Source organism: Anopheles gambiae, chromosome 2 (assembly GCF_943734735.2).
Source record: "Anopheles gambiae chromosome 2, idAnoGambNW_F1_1, whole genome shotgun sequence".
NCBI lineage: Eukaryota > Metazoa > Arthropoda > Insecta > Diptera > Culicidae > Anopheles > Anopheles gambiae.
This window is the reverse complement of record NC_064601.1, coordinates 57,309,105-57,330,382: the sequence shown is the minus strand read 5'-3', so window position 1 is coordinate 57,330,382 and position 21,278 is coordinate 57,309,105. Positions and strand designations below refer to the sequence as shown.

At 42.2% G+C, this 21,278-nt stretch overlaps 1 protein-coding gene across 2 annotated transcripts; it reads left to right on the top strand.

The window, feature by feature from the left end:
• The first annotated feature begins 17,692 nt into the window (after window positions 1-17,692).
• LOC3291053 (zinc finger protein 431) lies at window positions 17,693-21,195 on the top strand. 2 transcript variants are annotated; one of them, XM_061650563.1, is made up of 3 exons: window positions 17,693-17,801; window positions 17,920-18,046; window positions 18,106-21,195. In XM_061650563.1, the coding sequence occupies exons 2-3, from the start codon at window positions 17,942-17,944 to the stop codon at window positions 20,638-20,640; spliced, it is 2,640 nt and encodes an 879-aa protein (XP_061506547.1). In that variant the 5' UTR covers window positions 17,693-17,801; window positions 17,920-17,941; the 3' UTR covers window positions 20,641-21,195. The 2 variants fall into 2 exon arrangements, with proteins under 2 accessions (XP_061506547.1, XP_061506548.1); XM_061650564.1 differs by having other exon boundaries at window positions 17,694-18,046; window positions 18,106-20,356; window positions 20,426-20,813.
• The last annotated feature ends 83 nt before the right edge of the window (window positions 21,196-21,278 follow it).

Here is a 21,278-nt window from a genome sequence, read left to right as displayed (position 1 = left end):
TTACAGAGCCAGGATTGAAGGACTAGACAATCAGCTGTAGAAGATACAGGAAGAAAAATTTTAACGTCATCCGCATATAGGAAGAAGCCGTTAGGAGGAAGGATCGAAGTACAGTCATTGAGGAAGAGAATGAACAGTAAGGGACTAAGGACACTACCTTGAGGGACACCCGAAGAACTAAGAAAACATTCAGAGAAAGAGCCACAGATTTTAACTGCATATGAACGATTCTCAAGATAGGAGTTGAACCACGGCAATATAGAGCCACCGAAACCTAGTTTTCGAAGCTTAGCAACAAGTAATGATAGAGGTATACTGTCAAATGCCGCTTTGAAATCGGTATAGATAGTGTCTACTTGCTTACCACTAGACAGATAGTGATATAGAGAAGACAAAAAACACATTAGGTTGGTGGACACTGAGCGATTGGGCATAAAGCCGTGTTGTTCCGTAGAAATATAATTTTTTACACAAGGCATTACAGATAAATGGACAATTGACTCGAGGATTTTAGAACACGCACAAATAATAGAAATGCCTCTGTAGTTTAATGCTAGTGAGCGGTCACCTTTCTTATAAATGGGAACAAGCCAAGCTAGTTTCCATTGACTAGGAAAAATCCCTACACTAAGCGAGCGAGAAAAAAGACGAGTGAGAATAGGAGTGAGGGTATTGCCACATTTTTTCAAAACACAGGCAGGGATGCCATCGGGGCCTGGTGAAAACGAAGTTTTAAGTTTGGATAAAGCGGATTTTACTAGGCTTTCACTTACAACGACTGAATTACATGATATCACATCAGAGGGCGTGTAAGACAAGCCTACGTCCAAAGGAACCTTAATTGTACTAGGATCGACAAATACACTAGAGAAATGTTTGGCAAACAGGTTACATATATCAGGATTGGACGTAGCAGAGGACAGATTAAGAGATAGGGTGGATGGAAGGCTAGCAGAGCCTCGCCGAGAGTTCGCAAAACGAAAGAATGACCCAGGATCAATAGTGAAGCGCATTTGAAGACGCCGAACGTAGCGACGATACAGATGGCGATTAAGAAGACGATAAGCCTTAGCCGCATATTTATATACACAAAGATTGTGTAAAGTATTATTTAAACGGTAGGCGCGATGAGCGCGGTTTTTGTCCGATTTTAATAGACGTAAAGCTCTGTTCGACCACTTGGGATTAGGAGCGGGTTTAAGGAGAGGACAGCAGGAAGGGAAGGCGGAAGTGATTACATTAGTAAACGCTGCTACAGCTTGATTTATGTCACAGTCAGCATCGATAAAGGACCAATCGGTATCGGCTAATATACGATGAAGCTTTTGGTAGTCCAATTTCCTAAAATTGAACATACGAGCCGTAGGTATTCGTTGGGAGGATGCAGGGCGAGAGTGCGTAAGGAGCACGCTTGTCTCAAGAGCAGGATGATGATTGTCTAGCGCGACGAGTGGTACAGGTGAAGCTATGACGGGGGAGCAGCACTCCAAGAAGGCAGCATTGGCAAATAGAAGATCTAATTGTCTTCCGCGTATATTTTTATGTCGGATAATTGCAGCAAACCGTTTACCGACATTCCATCAAGCAGAGAAACATTTTCACGAGATACACCAGTAGGAATGAACTGATTAACGCACGATGCCGACGGTTGCCAGGAGAGTGATGGTGAATTAAAATCACCAAGTAACACCATAAGATCATTTGGTTTAAGTTTGCCAGCAACGAAAGTAACACTCTCATGTAAATCGTCAAGGACTACTTCGGAAGAACGCAAATCGGGTGGGATGTAAACGGCGCCGATATAGATTGCAAGGTTTTGAAGCTTAACAATTGTCCAAACAGACTCCAGCGAGTCGAACGGCAGTGATAAAGTTGACGTGTTCAGCACGGAAGAGCAGGCAATGAGTACACCACCACCACGGCAACGGTTACTGTTGAGAGAATTTCGGTCGCAGCGATAGATGACATACGCATCCTCCGAGATAAGAGAGGACGGAATTGAGGCATCGAGCCATGTTTCAGTTAACACCAACACATCCATATCAAGCTCAGATAGAGAGAGGCGTAACTCGTCTAGTTTTGTGCGCAATCCTCTTACGTTTTGATAGTAGATGTTTAGTCGATCGATCGAAGGAATGAGAGAGCGAGATGCGCCGGGAGTGCTCTCGCTGCAAGTTATTAACGGCGGAAGAGAGTCGGACGGATTGTGTGTATTAGATGCAGGATTAGCTTCCATCAATTCGGGTAAAGTCGGTAGTTCATGAAAATCTTCAGCCGGATCAGCCGGTTTACGCTTGCTGAAAGTACTGCGTATAAGGCAAGCTCATAGGACCATGATCGGGCGAAATAGTGAAATCAGCGTTTCGCAGTTGTGTCGTGTGGTTGATAGAAGGTGGCGATGAATGATGATCCGATTCACGGGTAACAGGCGCAGAAGGTGCATGGGATGCTGCAGAAGTGGGTCGCCAAACATTGACGGAGCGGGGATTAAGGTCGATGAACTCCTTAAAAGAGATCCCGCGAGGCCAGGTTGAAGCAGCCAAAGCAATAGCCCGGTGCGAATCCGGTACACCAATTTTAAAAGATACGTAGGAGAGCGTAGAAAGATCCCGGTCGCGTCGTACAAGGCTGTATACCAAGATGTCGTCTGTCCCTATGTTGGAACAGGCCATTTCACGGATCGCTTCAATCGGAGTATCAGGAGCAATACGGGAGATAAAGACCCAAGTACGGGGTGGGCGTTCAGGAACGGTCGTAATATTGTTGCAGGACAACCCTGTACCCGATGACAGCATAGCGCGCGTAACGGTATTGGTAGGCGACAGGTCGGGAGAGCGATCCATTAATCGACGCTTGGAAGGATTCTCACCAACAGCTTGATGGGTGAGCTTAGAGGCCGCAACTGGATTCGTGGTCGTTGAGTGCGTAGCAGGAACCGCGGAATGGTGAGCACTCGATGTAGTAGTATGCGTGGCAAGATGAGAGTTGAGCTTGTTCATTAGTGAGTTGAACGAAGTGAGAAACTCACGGTGCATGAGATCAAGCCCCTTGATGCCATGCTTAACTTCATCAAGCGTTGTAAGTAGTTGCGTTCCATTGAGTGAGAAGCAGTAAGTGAGTCGATGAAATCTTTCACGGAACGAATTGACGATGCTGATTCCTGTTTCATCAAAGCTATCTCGTTTCTAAAACAATCCAGTGAAGAGGAAAGTTCAAGTCGCAAGCCAGCTGATGTCGCCTGGACAGAACGTGAGGTATCGCGGAAATCGGACTGCAACGATTCCAACAGGTAGGCAGCATCACGAGAAAGGCCGTGCGAGAAGCGTAAAGTGTCAACGGCCCGCAAACGCTGAGCACAATCTGCGCAAGCCCAGAATAAATTTTGTGACTTCTTAAAATCACGCAGGAGCGGGGTTGAAAGTCCAATACACTTATCGTGGTAATAGTGTTCACACAGACCGAAGCACGGAATTGGATCGTTGCTAATAGCACCTTCACATTTCTTACAGATCACGGACGCCATCGCAAAATAGCGCAAAGTTCAACTGCACAGTGAGTGGTCACAACAACCGCAGGCGGATCGGAATGTTTATATGTTGAACCGTACAATTCACAGGTACAATTCACAGGTAAATTTGTGATACGTGAACGCGTGAGTGCAAATTAACCGAACTAAAACAGTTCAAGCACTTAAACACCAAGAAAATCGCGGTAAAAATCAACTTGGAAATAGCAGAGTGAGAAAGCACAACCAGCCGCTATGAGTGACAAGTGACAAGTGTGAAATTATTTCATCCATAATTTTTCGTCACACGCACACACCTCTGCACGGGCGGCGGTTTGCCGTCCAAAATCTAGAGAAAGAAGACAGGGCCTCTCGCTTTGGCACACAGCAAAATCTCTCAACAACTTCGGCTCTGCTACTTGGGATACACCCCAAGTAGCAGAGCCGAAGTTGTTAAGAGATTTTGCTGTGTGCCAAAGCGAGAGGCAAACGAGAGCTTTGTGGAGAGCTTTGTAGGGAGCTCAGATTACACAGGCCGCCGTCGGTTTTTGCGTCCTTGGGACTAAGCGGCCCGCGCTTAGTGTGCGTACGACAGTGTGCGTGACACACTGTCGTCCCCTGGACATTGACCAGTGGTAGCTGTTAAGGTCTGTCGTCATGCATTTAAAAGAGGTGGACGAATGCACGCGAATAAGTTAACACATATAAAAACGTTTATTCACTATCCTAATTGGAGGCGCGCCGGAGAGAGAGTGATCCTTCGGGGATCACGTCATAAGCCCGAACCTAACGGCATCTCACGAGATGCGTGCACTCATCAGTGAGAGCCGTGATACATACAGGTTGGCTCACTAAGGCAAACTATTCACCATAACAGTAGCACAACTACCACGGCAAGTCCAGGGGTCGGCACGGCTGCCCACAACATATGAAAAAGGATTTGAACCGGCAAATAAAAAATATTGTAACATACTATGATAGTTTATCAACCAGAATAACAACGCTTTCAAGAAAAATAATGAAAAATATTGATGTGTGAGCAATTTTTGTGAAACTGCTGCACTAGCCTGCCGAAAACTGGTACAGTTACCCCACAACAAAGTTCTTGCTGTTCCTTTTACGACAAAATATAAGTATTTTATTTCAGAAAATAATCAAATTTTATCATTTTAAACAAAAATATGTGTACTGCCATATCCATACAAATGGCGATAAGCTGGAGATACTGGTTGTGGTATGTGAGAGTAGCAGTGTGCGTGTGCGGGCAGTATGAGGTTGGACGGAATAAAGAGCAGACGTGTGTTACTGTAGCTCCGGTGTTTTCTATGGAATATCACATTGGCGATCCTGCCAGGAGGGATAAAAGCGCTCCTAGGTTGAAGAAAATAAGGAGTGTTAAAAAAACAACAACAACATTAAAATAAAGACGACACAGTGTGGAAAACAAATATACGCCGTGTTCAAAAAAAAAAAAAAGATAGAAACAGGCGATATAAAGGATAAGCCGAGTGGTAGCCGAGTTTAGCTCATGGCCCCTCAAATAAAGTGTAAGCTCATGGCCCCTCGAAGAAAGTGTAAGCCAGAGTGGTAGCCGAGTTTAGTTCATGGCCCTTCAAAGAAAATGTATATGCGGGTGGTAGCCGTGTTCAGCTCGGCTGAAAAAAAAACATAAAGCGTTATATCGTTTTTGTTTCACGTTCTTCTTCTTTTTCTTATTTATTTCAGCCAGCAGAACCCGGCTGATCGGTCCGGTACAGCTGCCCGATATTCAACAATAACAATTCTATGGAACACAATGGATGATCGGTCACTGGTTTGCTTAGATGGATTCAACCGAACCCGACTGTTGTCCAGCGTGATGGCGTGCCGTCCGAGATTTGGCAAAAACAATTCCATGAATTTCAATGGATAGCCACTGGTAAACAAGTGTGACCGTATTAGTGACGATCGCACACATAGCACTGCAACGGGTGGGCTGGTGGCAACCTGAGCTATCAGGTTCAGTCGCTTTTGGTGTAACAAGCGGACAGCATCATCACAGAACAAGCGCGGAAGTGGTTTAGAAAAATGGCAAGTTGGACAGTTGAGAACAATTTGGAGTATGCCGTGGAAGTGCGTAGTGAGAGGAAGGAAAAAGATTACGAGGCGTGGGGCTACCCTACCAGCATTAAACGGCTTTGAAGGCATTCAGAAGGCATTTAAGGCCTTAGTCGCCTTAGAAGGCGAATAAAGATTTCAACCGAAACTTTCACGGCTGTAACGGGTTCTCTTTGAAATTTTTCAACATTTTGATTCAACGAGAACAGATAGCTTGCCGCCATCTTAGCTTGTTTATATACTGGTTTTGCACCCTTACAGATGTAACTGCCAAATAGAGCAGTGACAACGCTTTTGGTTCCGAACCGAGAAAGCGTGTGTTCAAATCCTGATTTTTATAATCTTTTTTCTGTGTTTTTAAAATGAATTTTTTCTTGCTATAATTAATATAAATAAAAATTATGTGAAGCAAAATTATAATAGTACCTTTAAAAAACATAATATTTACACTATGTTCACCCTTCATTATCAGGATCGAAGAAATATGTATCTCATTTCTCCTTTTATTAGAGTTATCGAAATGAGTTTGATATAATAACACCTTTCTACGGGTTGGTCTTTAACAATGGAATAATGCAGACCATCTTTAATAAAGTGAAAAAGCTCAGAGCCTAACGCAAGAGAACATAACACGTAAATCGTGCTATCGAATCTCACGCTCATATCTGGGAACACTACAACAGTGCAGTGCTGAAGGCGCTTATAAGGTTTTCTTTTGACAGTTGCAATTTCAAATTTCAAATTAAAAGCGAAATTTTTCATTGACATATTTCAAAGGCATTTAATTACTGCTAAAAGCACTACTGATCGCCTTAAATTCGCTGGCAATTACAAGGCGATTAGAAGTGTTGCGGGCGCTAGCAGCGCCGCACGACATTGGTACTCTGGGTTGTCGTGACCGTGCGACAACTGTCAGACGTTTCGGTGTCAGCGATCGGGAGGCTGCGATCGCCCAAGCGGAAATTTTCGGACGATAACTCATACACTCTCATAATTTGACAAGCAATATATGATTGTATGTGTGGTTCTTCCATTCGTAACATTTCGCTCTCCAAGCCAAGCGTTGAAGCAGGTTATGTGTATTTCTTTTTGTGTACAGGCGGTCCCCGAGATACACGGTACCTCTTATACGCGGATTCGGAGAAACGCGGTTTTCTAAATTTGACAATTCTTTGAGCAAATTGTACTGATTTGACACATCAATTGCAAATTGCCAAATAATTTCCGTTTTAATCGAATGTTAAAAACTATTTCAAAAGGTTTAAAACAGTTATATTCAGTCAGAATCATATCAAATAATTCACAAAGTGACTAAAAACGCCCCCTACTTGCAAAATTACACGAAAATTTGTGATATTATAGCTGGAAATCACGAGATTCGACTTACGCGGAAATTCGAGATACGCGGTATTTTGCGGCCGTTTTCGGTCCCCATTAACCGTGTATCTCGGGGACCGCCTGTATTACGTTTAGTTTGCATCAGTTGTGTTCTTTCGTATCGTATCATTCATATAAATACCAACAATTTAAAAACTATTTAACCTCAAAATGTGTAACGCTAGACGTGCAATGAAGATAGAAAATATGCCATTGCACGCTGTTGTGGTTATGTGCCGAAAAAAGTCTGAATCTCGTACACTGTTTCGTTTGTCAAATCGTGCACGAAATATCAATCGAAAAAACAGCCGAAAAGTGACATTTTCACTCGTTTGGGCGTGCGCGAAAGCCGATCGTGCTCCTCTTCGAGGTTCAGCAGCGAGGGAACACAGACGTGCCGCGGACAGTTCTTTTTAGCGTGTTAGCTTTAAGCAGTTTTATAATATATGTTTGTAAAGTTTAAACGTTGTGTCCGGAGTTTTAATCGGCCTCCGTCCTATATCACCCCAACACCGGACGTAACAAGAAGGCATTTAACGGAAATTTGCGGGTAGGGTAGGCCTCTTAGCATTAAACCTGGGGATACAGTTTTAGTTAGAAATCAAAAAGCAGATAAGACAGACTCATCGTACAAAAAAGAATTACATGAGGTAGTTAAAATTTGTGGTGCTGGCAGGGTAACGGTGAAGGAAATGAAATCAGGAAAAATTAACGATTGTTGGGTGATTTTAATGAAAATAGAATTCTTTTATTCAGGAATGTGTTGTTGTGTTGTCTGCCCTACGTTGTGTTCTGTTCCATGCGGTTTTCAATCTGACACTTCCCAAGCAACCGTCTTCCTACCTTTGACATTTCGTTCGTTAAATGTCATTAAGTTCGTTAATATTTTGAATTCGCTAACTTTGACGGTTGATCGTTAAATATTCCCAACATACCGGCCGCCTTGAAGTAATGTTTCAATAAAAACATTTTCAACAATCTAATCTTCACTATCTGGTAACAGACACACCCTTGTTACAGGTCTCTTGTAAGTTCCCTTAGACGTCTTGATCGTCACTACCCTTACGACCTCATCACTACCTGGATGCACTCCTATTACTCTGCCTAAACACCATTCGTTTGGTGGTAACTCCTCCTTCACAATTACCATCTGACCTATCTCGATCTTCTTGCTTCGTAATCCCCTTTGACTGACATTATGCAGCTCACAAATGTACTCCTTCGACCATTGCTGCCAATGCCGTTGCACGAGCTGTTGCAGCTGCTCAAAGTGCTTCAAACGATTCTCGGGTGTTGTCACGTGATTAGCATCTGGTAACGTCAATAGAGCTTCTCCAATGAGAAAATGGCCAGGTGTCAATACGTTGAGCTCCTCTGGATCCTCCGATAAGGGTGTGAGTGGGCGCGAGTTAAGCTGAGCCTCGATCTGTGTCAACACGGTAGACATGTCAGCAAATGACAATCGCTGGGATCCAAACAGTTTGGTAAGCGTCTTCTTAGTCGACTTCACGGCCGCCTCCCATAGCCCTCCAAAGTTGGGTGCTCTCGGAGGTATGAAGTGCCAGGTGATTCCACACTTCATCGTTTCTTCCCTTGTAGTTGCCTGGATAGAGTCGTCGCTTAACAAACGAAAAAGATCATTAAGTTCACGCTGCGCTCCACGAAAATTCAAACCGTTATCCGTATAGACATCACTGGGATAACCACGACGCGAAATGAACCGTCTAAATGCCGCCAAAAATGCTGATGTTGTCATATCCTCAACCAGTTCGAGATGCACTGCTTTAGTACAAAAACATACAAAAACTGCTATGTATGCCTTCTGAGATGTTGCTCGACGGTGAACTGGTTTTAAATACAAAGGGGCCGCAGAAATCGATACCAGTCGTCAGAAATGGCCTGGCTGGTGTCACTCTCTTAACTGGTAGCTGGCCAATTGGCTGCGCAACTGGTGTTGAATTAGCCTTGAAACATGTTAAACAGTTTCGGTGTATGTAGTTTGCCAATGTTCTGCCATTTAAAGGCCAAAAATCTTGCCTCATTGTTGCCAGGGTGATGCGAGGACCTCCATGCAGCGCCATCTCATGGTATGCCTTTGCAATAATTCGCGTAAAGTTGCCCTTTGCCGGAAGAATCATGGGATGTTTTGTGTTGTATCTGATGTTTGTTTGCCTAAGACGTCCTCCAACACGTAGGACACCTTCATCATCCAGAAACGGTCGCAACTTCCTTAGTTTTGATGTGCTAAGCAATTCTCCCTTTTCTTCCAATTCCCGCATCTCAACATGGAATTCAATTCGTTGTAAATCGACGACTAAACGTCGGATCGCTCTAATAAATTCGTTATATGTAATCGGACCGCTGACTACTGGCTCATTCCTGCATCTTTGAGCAAACCGGATACAATAAGCTGCCACTCTACCACATTTCCAGTAGGAGGAATAGCGATCCAGGAAAGGATGTGCTGCAACGCTCACCGTCATTACAGCCACTTGTCGCTTTCGCTCGAGTTGCGATTCATCGATGTCAGATTTCTCCTCAGGAAATGACCATGTGCACTCATCATTCGAGAGCCAGTGTGGCCCCTGGAACCATTCCTTAGTGAGTTGATTAGGTAAAGCACCTCTGGACAGGATGTCTGCTGGATTTTCACTTCCCTTCACATGTTGCCAATGATTTCCTTGGATTAAGTCCTGTATCGTGGCGACTCTATTTGCCACGAAAGTCGCCCACGTATACGATGGAGCTCTTAACCAGTTCAGCACAATGGTAGAGTCACTCCAGAAATAACTTTCTGTTATTTGTTGTTTCATAGCGATGCATGCAGTTTTCCAAAGTTTCGCTCCCAACACAGCAGCACAGAGTTCCAACCGTGGTAAACTCAACTTCTTAAGTGGCGCTACCTTAGATTTTGCTGCAAGGAGACCTATTTTCACTGTGCCTTCGCGATTTGTTACTCGGAGGTAAACGCATGCTCCATAGGCTACTTCGGAAGCATCTGCAAAAGAATGGATTTGCACATTGGTTTGATCAAGAAGCATCACATACCTTGGAATCCGCATCTCCTTTACCAGGTACAATTGTTTCTTAAACAATTCCCATTGGTCAGCCAAATCCACAGGGATTGGATCATCCCATTCCTTTGTGGCTATCCACAAACGCTGCATCATAATTTTCGCCCAGGCGATAATTGGAGCAATTATGCCAAGCGGGTCGAATAATTTGGCTATGAACGAAAACACGTTCCGCCTGGTAGGAGGTTCATTTGACACATCGTCGAAATCTGCCGCTACTCCTAACGAATCAGTAGTTGGATCCCAATATACGCCAAGCGTTTTTACTTGATCCTCCGGTCCAATACTCACAAGCTTGCATTTATCTTTCTCCTCTGGAGACAGGTTTCGCAAAACCATTTTGTTATTTGAGTTCCACTTCCGTAAATGGAAACCTCCTTTCTCCAATAGTTGCCGCAACTCACTTACTAGCTGGACAGCTTCAGCGTCACTATTTGCTCCACCGATGTAGTCATCCACGTAGAATGATTCTTGTAAAGCCCTTTTACGAAATCGCTCTCCTTCATCCGCCGCAAGTTGAAAGAGCACTCGAGTTGCCAAAAAGGATGATGACGTCAGGCCAAATGTGACTCTCTGAAGTTCGAAATGCTTTATCTCCTCTTGTTGAGAAGATCGCCATAAGATGCGTTGCAATGGTGTGTGTTCCTCATGAACCTTTACCTGCAAGTACATCTTCTCGATGTCCGCAATGAGCGCGATGGCATACGATCTAAATCGCACAATTAGATCAAAGAGTGTGTCTTGCAACACAGGTCCATTTAGGAGGCAATCATTTAGTGCAAAACCAGTTGAGGTTTTAGCGGAACCATCGAAAACCGGGCGCACTTTGGTGCTAGCACTGGATAATTTCACAACTGGGTGATGTGGTAAATAGCATGGCTTCACGTTGTCACCTTGTGACATGTCAGGAGATACCTCTACTAAATATCCCAGCTCTTGATACTGCTTTATCGTTGAGCAGTAATTTTCGTATAGTGCCACATCCCTCGACAATCGGTTTTCCAGTTGTAGAAATCTTTTCTTTGCCGTTCCTAAGGACTCTCCAATCCTTTCCCAACCTTTGAGCTTTATGGGAAGTTTTACTATGTATCGACCCGTTTCGTCACGAGAATGTGTTGTAACGAAACTTTGCTCACAATCTTTCTCTTCTTGGGTCAAGCTGTTCTCTGGACACACCTCTTCGATCGACCAAAATCGCTCAATTTGCTCCGCAATACTCACATGAGAACAAATCGCTGATGTTTTCTGCTGTGTTTGCTTTGGCCCAGTTAATACCCAGCCGAACACAGTATTAACAAAATATGGATGAGAATCGTTCATTCTATAGACTCCAGGCCGGCCGCCGTCTAGCGCTAGAAATTCAAAGAAATGCTCCGACCCCAACAACATATCGATCTCTCCACCCTGATGCCATCCAGGGTCTGCTATTTTACCTTCATTCGGAATGCATGCGTTAGGAAGATGTACTGGCTGAAGATTGTGAGTGATGCCGTCCATCACTAAGAATTCCATTCTTCTCGCATAATTGTTGCTCTGCGACGCAACTTCCGCCGTTACAGCTATGTCACTACTGACCTCATGCTTTCCTATACCTGTTAGTTTGATTCCGCTAGCTCGCCGTTGTAAACCAAGCTTTCTACAAAGTTTCTCAGTCAAGACGTTGAGCTGTGAGCCACTATCTAATAGTGCTCGCGTTTGAATGAACATACCGTTCTTTGCTTTCACATTTACTAGAGCTGTAGAAAGCACGCCACAAGAAACACCTGATCTTGTAACAGCCATAGTGAGCGTAGCATTTCCATGATTTGCACCTTGTGCTTCATTGACGAATGTTTCATCAACATTGTTGTTGCTTTGAGCTGATGTGCTAGGCATAGTGTTTTCTTTCGGTAACCACATATGTAAAAGAGAATGATGAGCACCCTTACATGCACGACAACGTACCTTTGATGCGCATTGGTTTCGAAAATGGCCTTTTCCTAAACAGTTTAGACAAAGCTCTTTTGCTCGCGCAATCTTGATTCGTTCTTTCACCGCCATTGAAATGAACTCGTCACATTTTGCTGTAGAATGCTCCGCACCGCAAACATTGCATTTGAGCTTTTTCTCACCTGCTGTCACGTGAATCGCCAATTTCGGAGCTTTTGATGTTGGCAACGGTTGGTTTCGCTGTTCTATTTTATCTTCGCCCAAAGCTTCCAAAATTCGCACTTGTCCTCGCAAGAATTTTATTAGATCGTTATAATTAGCATCATCTTGTGCTTCAACTGTTCGCTCCCACTCACGCTGAGTTCCTTCATCGAGCTTTGATGTTAAAAGCTGCGTGAGCATGATACCCCATGTTGACGGCGTTTCTCCTAACTGTTGCAATAACTTTGTGTGCCTTTCAAAACCATCGATAACAGCGTTGATGTTTGCTGCTGTTGGTTTTTTCATTCTCGGCCAGTTTAGCAACTCATTTGTATGTCTTTTCTTTTGTATGTATGGGTTAGCAAAACGACTTACCACAGCGTCCCATGCAGCATCATAGCTTGCTGCGCATATCGGAAAAGCTTCGATCACTTTTAATGCTTCACCCTTTAGTGAACTCTTCAAATAGTATAACTTTTCTACTTTAGAAAGAGTTATGTTGTTGTGCACCATTTGCTCATACATGTCCCTAAACTGTAGCCACTCATCGAATTTACCTTGAAATTCTGGTAGCGCCATTTTGGGGAGCTTCACACCGCCTGTGGATGTGTTAGTAACGTTGCTCATATTCTCTTCCTTCTTTGGCACGTTGCTGCTACGCTGCATTCTCTTAAGTTTGCCTGTTAGCACACACACACACGCTCATCGAAGTCGGCAAATATAGCAAAATTTTCTTTCTTGTTGTGCTGGTCGTCAAACTGCCTTATTTCCTTTGAAATCTTTACAAAATGCTCCCAGCACCTCTCAAGACGTTTTAATCGAGCTTCGACTTGTTCCAACTCAACTATTCCCGAATTTTCCACAAATTTTTCTAGTCTTACTAGACATTCAATCAAGCCATCTCGTTCCTCCTTTGCGAGAGCAAGAGCCATTGCACTGTTGTCTATAATCGTGCTATTTTCCGTTTCTGAGTCCGAGAAACCACGGAAACTTTCTTCGCTTGAGGCTTTGGCTTGCGTCATTTTTACTTTTACCAGTAATCCAGGTCCTTAGGCACCATATGTTGGGTGATTTTAATGAAAATAGAATTCTTTTATTCAGGAATGTGTTGTCTGCCCTACGTTGTGTTCTGTTCCATGCGGTTTTCAATCTGACACTTCCCAAGCAACCGTCTTCCTACCTTTGACATTTCGTTCGTTAAATGTCATTAAGTTCGTTAATATTTTGAATTCGCTAACTTTGACGGTTGATCGTTAAATATTCTCAACAACGATCGTAATGTAAAGCACATAAAAAAAAATTTCATGCGAAAAGCGGAAGAAGGGTTGACAAGTGGTAGTAGCAGTTCGGAGGAAGTAGCAGGGCTACTGAAAGAACTACAGGCTAGGCTGATTAAAAAACTAAAACGATTAATCGAATATTAAAGAATTTGTAACCTTATTCCTCAAGGGAAGGATGTGGTATGTGAGAGTATCAGTGTTGGTGTGCGGGCAGTATGAGATTGGACGGAATAAAGAGCAGACGTGTGTTACTTTAGCTCCGGTGTTTTCTATGGGATATCACACTGGTAACGTGCTGCTATTTTGGGTTAAGAAGCTGTTATTTCCTTCCTCTGTTGTTCTTCGATGGTAGTCGAAAGATGAAGGGCTCACGCACCCGGTTTGCGTTCAAAAGCATTAGATTCCAGCAACTTCTGCAGTGAGTGACTGCTTCAACAACCAACAGCATAGGCACATGTAATTATCAAATAATACTGCATACACTTTTAGGAATAACAAAGACTCGGAGGGCTCGATCTCCGCCAGAATGTCAAGGAAAATTTTCTTCGACACACGATTTTTTTTTTCTTAAATCTTAAATTAACAACCACGAAATGAAACATGTATAACACGGTTTGCACAAATGATCCGCATGCTTAACTCACGCTTGGTTAGAAAGCTGTAATAAGTCGAAAACACTTCGGCGCTGTTTTGCCAGATCTACCATTGTTTCTTCTTCACTGCTGCTATCATCACTTACGGAGTGGGAGAAAATCATTTCGATGTTTTAAACATGCTTTTGTTAGCTTGATAAACGATCGGGTCTTAAATTAACTTGTTTGTTTACGTTGTTTTATTTTGATTTTGAACATTTTGACACATCGACAAAGGCTTTGACACAACTTTAACGAAAGAAAAAATTTAACGAAACTTGTCTGTCACAAGAACGGTTTCAAAATGCATAACTATTTTCCGTTTGTCTTGACGCAATTGTCTTGTGTCATTTCAGTTTGTATTTAATAATCGGGCCTAGAATCAACTGACATGTTCGACTCAAGGTTTGGCTTGTTTGTTTGTTTATGTCTGACAGTGCACCTCCATATGATTATATGGGTTTGTTCGTGTCGGATGTTCGTGTTCGATTGCTGCTAGAGCGCCGCCTCAGCCCTCTACGTTACGCTAGCATTACGCGTAACGCCTGTTTATCGCAAACCCAAGCAGTATTTTTAACGCCTGTTTATCGCAAACCCAATCAGACTTTTTGCCGCCTGTTTTAACCGCCGTGGATAGCAAATTAATAGAAAATCATGCCTTAATTTTGATTATTTTTATATGATATTTAGAAAAAGAAAAAAATTTTAACAAAATTAAAACAGTACAGCAATAGCTATTAAAGATAAAACGTATTGATAATTCATAAAAATAAATAAATTATAATATTATAATTACCCAAGTGCCACAAATCCACTAAACGACCACTAAACGGGTTCTAAACGACTCAACCTCTCTACCTAAACGGAGTATAGAAAGACTTCGTTTAGCAGACGTCAAACGACTCATGCATTCTAAAAATACCAAAAAAGATGGTGGCGCTCTCTGTTGGTGGGATACCCCAACCAGTTGAGCTTCATCGCTTGGAGGAGAGCTTTCTCATTTCCTCTGTACTGTATTATGGTTTCGCATTGAAGTTATGCATCGCTAGAACTAGAACAGCGATACGATTGTTTAAATACTAAACTCCAACGGAAAGCACCAGCACTGAAGCAAGTGAGATTTGAATAATTGTCGTTGGTGTTGATACCCACGTATCAGACCACACAACCATTCATATATATTTTTGCGCTGAAAGTTAGAAGGCTATATACGTCATGATAAGATGAAACTTCCCAAGTAGCACAATCCTGTTAAGAAACCGTTAAAAGTATGCCTAAAAGTATTACTTTTAGCTTTCCATACAGCAGTAATTTCGGGGCTTAAAACACTGCGTAACGCATTCCTGGCTTCGTCAATGTTTCGTTAAAATTTAAAATTTAGCCGGTATTTTCAACGAAAAAGATCAAAACTAACGAAAATATCGACAGGGATGGCTGTATTGCTGTCTCTCTTTCTATACGAATTTTCTAGATCTTCGTTAAGTTACAACAATGGGTGTTATTATTTCATGCATAAATGCAACACGAATGCTTTTATTCGACATTTAATCATTTTGCCACTGCATATTATTGTCACTGTATCACAGAAGTTTCATTCATTCCATGGGTTTCTTCCATCAATTTAGCATGGAGGTTAGCTGCAGCCGTGGACGGAAAACATGATGTCCAAACGCTATCCGAATAGAAAATGCTGCGAAATATAAAACTTATGTAGCTCATGTGTAGAGATTGGTAATATCGATACACTGACCTGTTGTAAAAGCATGATGATACACAAATTAAACGATAGCTGATAGAAATTGTCGCAGACGCTTGGTTTTGTTGTCATCTACACACAATACACACGAAGCTTGACGAACTTTTTGACATAAGAAATGGAGGCGCCATGTACGTGACCATATACAGTATGTCTCAAAAATTATCATCATCAAGAATATATTATTTTGTACAAAAAATATTTTTTTATAAACATTTATCTCATTAGCATATCCTTCATCAAACTCATTGCATATAATATTAAAAATTTTGAAACATTATTTTTTATTATTTTTTTTTATTAGCACCGTAGATTCAAGTCAAGGAAAAAAAGAAAAACATATTTTACGTACCGTTTAACAAACAAATATATTGTTGTGAAAATAAATGCGCATTATTACATAAATAAGAATAAAAAAATAATTTTCCGAATATTGAAACAATAAAACTGGTGTAGATAAAATTTGAAAAACACTGTGTGTTATATTGGCCCGAATCGAAAAAAAAAACAGGGTAACGGAATACGTTGTTATGCTGTGACGCTGACAAATGTCACATTCTCTTAAGAAACTCTATTTGATTTTTAAAGGCTTTAAAACACTGTTAATAATCAAATAAAGTTTCTTAAGGCTACTTGGGTTGTCGTAACCACATTGTAAGAAAAGGATAGCAATATAATGATGAGTTTGTAATACGCCATCTATTGATCAAACCAATGAAGCTGTGGAGCTTTTATTTTTTTCTATGGATATTCAATTTTCCAGTCGTTTAAGCTTAATCTGTGGCGCTTGGGTAATATTCCTTAACATATCGTAGTAAAATTAGAATTTTAAAAATCCTATCAATATTTTTTTTTACTCAGGCAGCAGTCAGAACCTCGCCGCATGCGATTTTGTCGCAAGCTTTTGTATGGGATTTGACGTTAATGACAGCCCTTGCGAATTTGCCGCATCGCCGCATGCGATTTTATTTCGGATGTCACGGCCAAGCTACACGTACCGGACGACATCGGACGATGCCATAAAACGTAGGACCGCAGACAAGAGATTTGCGTCGGGCCTGGTCATGTCGGATCACAGCGGGCCGATTTTGTTTGGGATTTGACAGTCCGGTATGTCGTCCGGTACGTGTAGCTTGGCCGTCAAATGTCTAAAATCATATAAAATAATGATTATCTTTATAAAGAAACAACAAAATATCATTATAGTACCTTGAAAAGCTAGAAAATTGAGAAAACTCTTTTCTTGCCACATGCGGCAACATCGCATGCGGCGAGGTTCTGCCCATTACCTCAAAATAGTGCTGTAACTCCAACACCCCAACCGGCCAGGCCGAAAGTATTGCGTAGATGCTTATGTCTTTTTCTTTTCTTTCAATCGTTGTATCGTTGTAATCGTTGCGACGTAGTCGCTGTATGTCTATTTGAACGGTTACTTTTACCCGTGATCGTAGAACAACGTGTATTGTTTTGGTCATGGACACTACGGTTAAACGCATCTTGCATTCCACCACCTTACCTCCATAATCTACCTTGATTTCCACCTTGGACATTTTTCACCTTGGTAAAATTGACAACTCACCGTAGCAATAGACGATGCGCAATCTCAGATTGCGCATATATTTATCTGTCAAACGGGTCGGTTTGATATATTTATCTGTCAAAAAATATATATATATATCTCGGACATATAATCTTGAAAATTTATGCGCAATCTTGGCGCAATCTGAAAATGTATGGAAATGACGTTTATAGCTCAGGGTTGGCTACGCGAAATGACTTATGTTTTGATAAAACGAATATATGCGCAATCTGAGATTGCGCATCGTGTATTAATACGGTAATAAACAAAAAAAAACAAAATGATAAAATAGAAAAAAAAAACTGTGCGTGTATTTTTCTGCTGCCTGTGAATTCTTCCCTATTTATTCACCCATCGACGGTCAAAATACAGTAATCGATCAAATGTTTTGGTGAAAAAAATAATATTTTCAAATTCTATGTCGAGCAATTTTATCGATTTTCTATCAGGCGATTTAGTATCCTAAATTCATTTCCATTTTTCGCAAAGCTAGGCGTATCACTGCATAAAAATGGTGCATTTCTGCAAATTGTGCCAGCTGCTGCATAAAAACATGGACTTTATCCAGTGCGATGATTCTAACGTTTGGTTGCTTGAAACGGTATTTTCGGTTAAGGTACGCGAACACTTAGAAGGCTATGCGTGGAGTTTCATCCGTTTTATTGTGCATTATAGATTACTCCCCTGGATGGACGTGTTGAGCCTATCTGCCGGAAGTGCATACGCAAATACAACAAGGTGATGAAGGATCTTAAAAAGTCCAACGGTGGTTTCCCTGTTTCCCGTCAAACTTTTATCGAACACAACAAAATTCACAACGGAGATGCGGAGTCGCTCTTTCAGTTCCCGAGTGCAGAACAACCGGCGTCGCTCAACGCGTCAAACAGAACTTTGGATCAGCCGTACCTGTTGGATGATGAAAGTAAAGAGCTGATGTTTACAGGACCGGTATCGGAGAAGGCAAATGGCAGTAAGAATGGCATGACTCTGAACATCAGTGGCGAGGCCGCAACAGTGTATCGTATAACAATGGGCGATACACAGGAATCGTCAGAAGATGACAGTTCGGATGGGAAGAGCAGTATAGCCGACGAGGACGAAAGTACTGACGACTCTACCGAAGACGATGAAGAGGACGATTGTTGTAGTGACGATACGGATGACTCGAGCACTAGCTGTAGCAGTACTAGCAGTACCGGTGCTAGCTCATCCGAAACTGTGGCTAGCTTGCGGCTAGAAGAGCATATAAAGCGAGGAGCGGAGGACTCCTCTGTGGATTTATATAGCACATATATGGACGGTCCTTTGATGCAAAATCTTCCCGAAGGAAGCCTCCTGCAAGGAGTTGGAGACGATTATGTTCCCGAAGGGGATCGCATTTTCCCAGAAAAGGAGCTTATGAATGATGTCTTGGAACCACTTCAGATGGACGAGCCGACATCTAAAATTGAAGACAAAGTTGAATTGGCAAAGCCATTACAATGTGAAGAACAGCAAAGGTCACAGCAGCAAGAGCAGAGCCAGCAAGAATCATGTCAACAGGAAAGCGAAGAACAAGAAAAACCCACGCCACGAAACGATGATGACCAACAAGGGCATGAAGAAGATGAAAAAAATGATGGAGTCCCTAAAAAGTCTCGCAAGCGCAAGAAACGGAGCACTGGATCTGCTGCACAAGCAAAAAATTACGTTTGTCTCGTATGCCAAAAGAGATTTTCAAAAGCGATATATTTAAAAGTACATACTCGAACCCATACGGGAGAAAAACCGTACGCGTGTGATATTTGCTTCAAGAGCTTCACGCAGGCGTCTAGTTTAAACACGCATAAGCGACTTCACTTCAACGTAAAGCCGTTTGTGTGCGAAATTTGTAACCAGCAATATACAAGTGCCGGAAACTATAAAGTACATCTTCGTACGCACACCCAGGAAAAACCATACGCTTGTAGCTATTGCGATAAACGATTTAGCCAGCACTCTAGCAAAAAAATGCACGAACGTGTGCATAGCCAGGAAAAGCCGTACCCTTGCCAGGTATGCCTAAAGGCGTTCAGCAATGTTAGCAATCTCACTGTTCATATGCGGATCCACCAGGGTTTGAAGCCGTACAAGTGTGATAAATGCGACAAAAGCTTCGCTCAGTCTCAAACACTCAAAACGCATTACATATCTGCGCATACCGACGTACGACCTTTCCAATGTGATCGATGCCCTAAATCGTATGCAACATTGTCGAATTTAAACAACCACAAACATACACACCTTGAAGAAAAACCGTTCGCCTGCGAAGAATGTGGGAAGCGATTTACTCAAAAATCTTCACTTAAAACCCATGCACTTTCGCACAACACCGAACGTCCCTACCCTTGTGAAGAATGTACCAAATCATTCAACACGCAGGCCATGTTGAATACACACCGTCGAAATATGCACAGTACAGAAAGACCGTTTGCTTGTACAAAGTGCAATAAATCATACGCACAGGAAACGAGACTTCGGCAACACATGTTGAGTCATGCAGAGGTTAAACCTTATCCGTGTGTAGAATGTGGAAAGACGTTTACGACTGCTACCAACCTACGTATACATCAGCGAGTCCATTCTGGCGAAAAACCATACCCGTGCCCAACTTGCGGTAAATGCTTTTCGCAAAGATCCTCTCTTCGAACGCATGAAATTCTTCATTTGCCACCGGAATTACGACCAGAACCGTCGGTTCAATCCGATATACCGCGGGGAAGAAGAAAACAAAAAATTAAAATCGAATGTGGCGAATGTGGAAAAGTATTTACACTACGAGGACGCTACCGCAATCACATGAAACAGGTACACCAAAGAGATGTGCAAGACGTGGATGACGAAAAGTGCATGAGCCTGGAAGCTTCCGAAGAGAGTGACAACGACGCACCCATCGATACGGAAGTAGGTACGAAAGTAGTACAAGAGAAGCAAAACCAGTTAAGATCAGCTTCTGGGAATAATCGATCTGGTAAAGATCTTAGCCAACATCTGTCAGCTGCAGAAGAGGACGAGGACGATGAAACACATGAAGAAGATGATGAAGATTATGAAGACGAATACGAGGATGACGGTAACGACGACGACGAAGAAGATCGTGAACATGAGACAGGAGCAACGCATTTAAACAATTCCGCAGTTCCTTTGCTGGAACAGTACCATTATGGACAAATAATTTCCGAGCAAAACTAATCTGGCCTCTCATTGTATATTCATTTGTTTTGCATTATGAGCTAAGTGATCAAATTGGCCTAAAGTAATGCTTACCTAACAGAATAGTCAGTTTTGGCGACCCGGAAAGGACACAATTCAGTTTACACGAAACAGTACGTCTATCATTAAATCACTTGGCCATGCCTCTCTAACGATCATAAGTATTAATTTATCTAGGCAAGAACTTAATCGCTTTATCACTTATCTCTAGCTGGTGTTATATGTTGGTCGAACTCGAATTCTGATCTCTTTAGTATTCAAAAGTCGCTTATATCACTATTGTAGTCACAAGATCAAATACTCCTAAAGTATATCCTTAGCTTAACTTGCTACGCCCGCTTGGTGGCCTTCGGCTAGTGTAATAATAAGGTCTACCGTATTAGGTATACATGTGCAATTTCAATTTTATAACTTACCAATATCGAAAAGAACCGGATCGTTACTTTCGAAGCCGCACAACCCGGGACCCCGTTTGCGTTCGTATTTATTATAAATAATTTTATTTTGTATCAGATGGTATATACCAAAACGAAACTTTTTCTTAGTTTGGATGTATTCACTAACGAAAGAAATTTTCCTTGAAATAAGTCGTGTCCATTTTCGTGAAGAAAATGAGC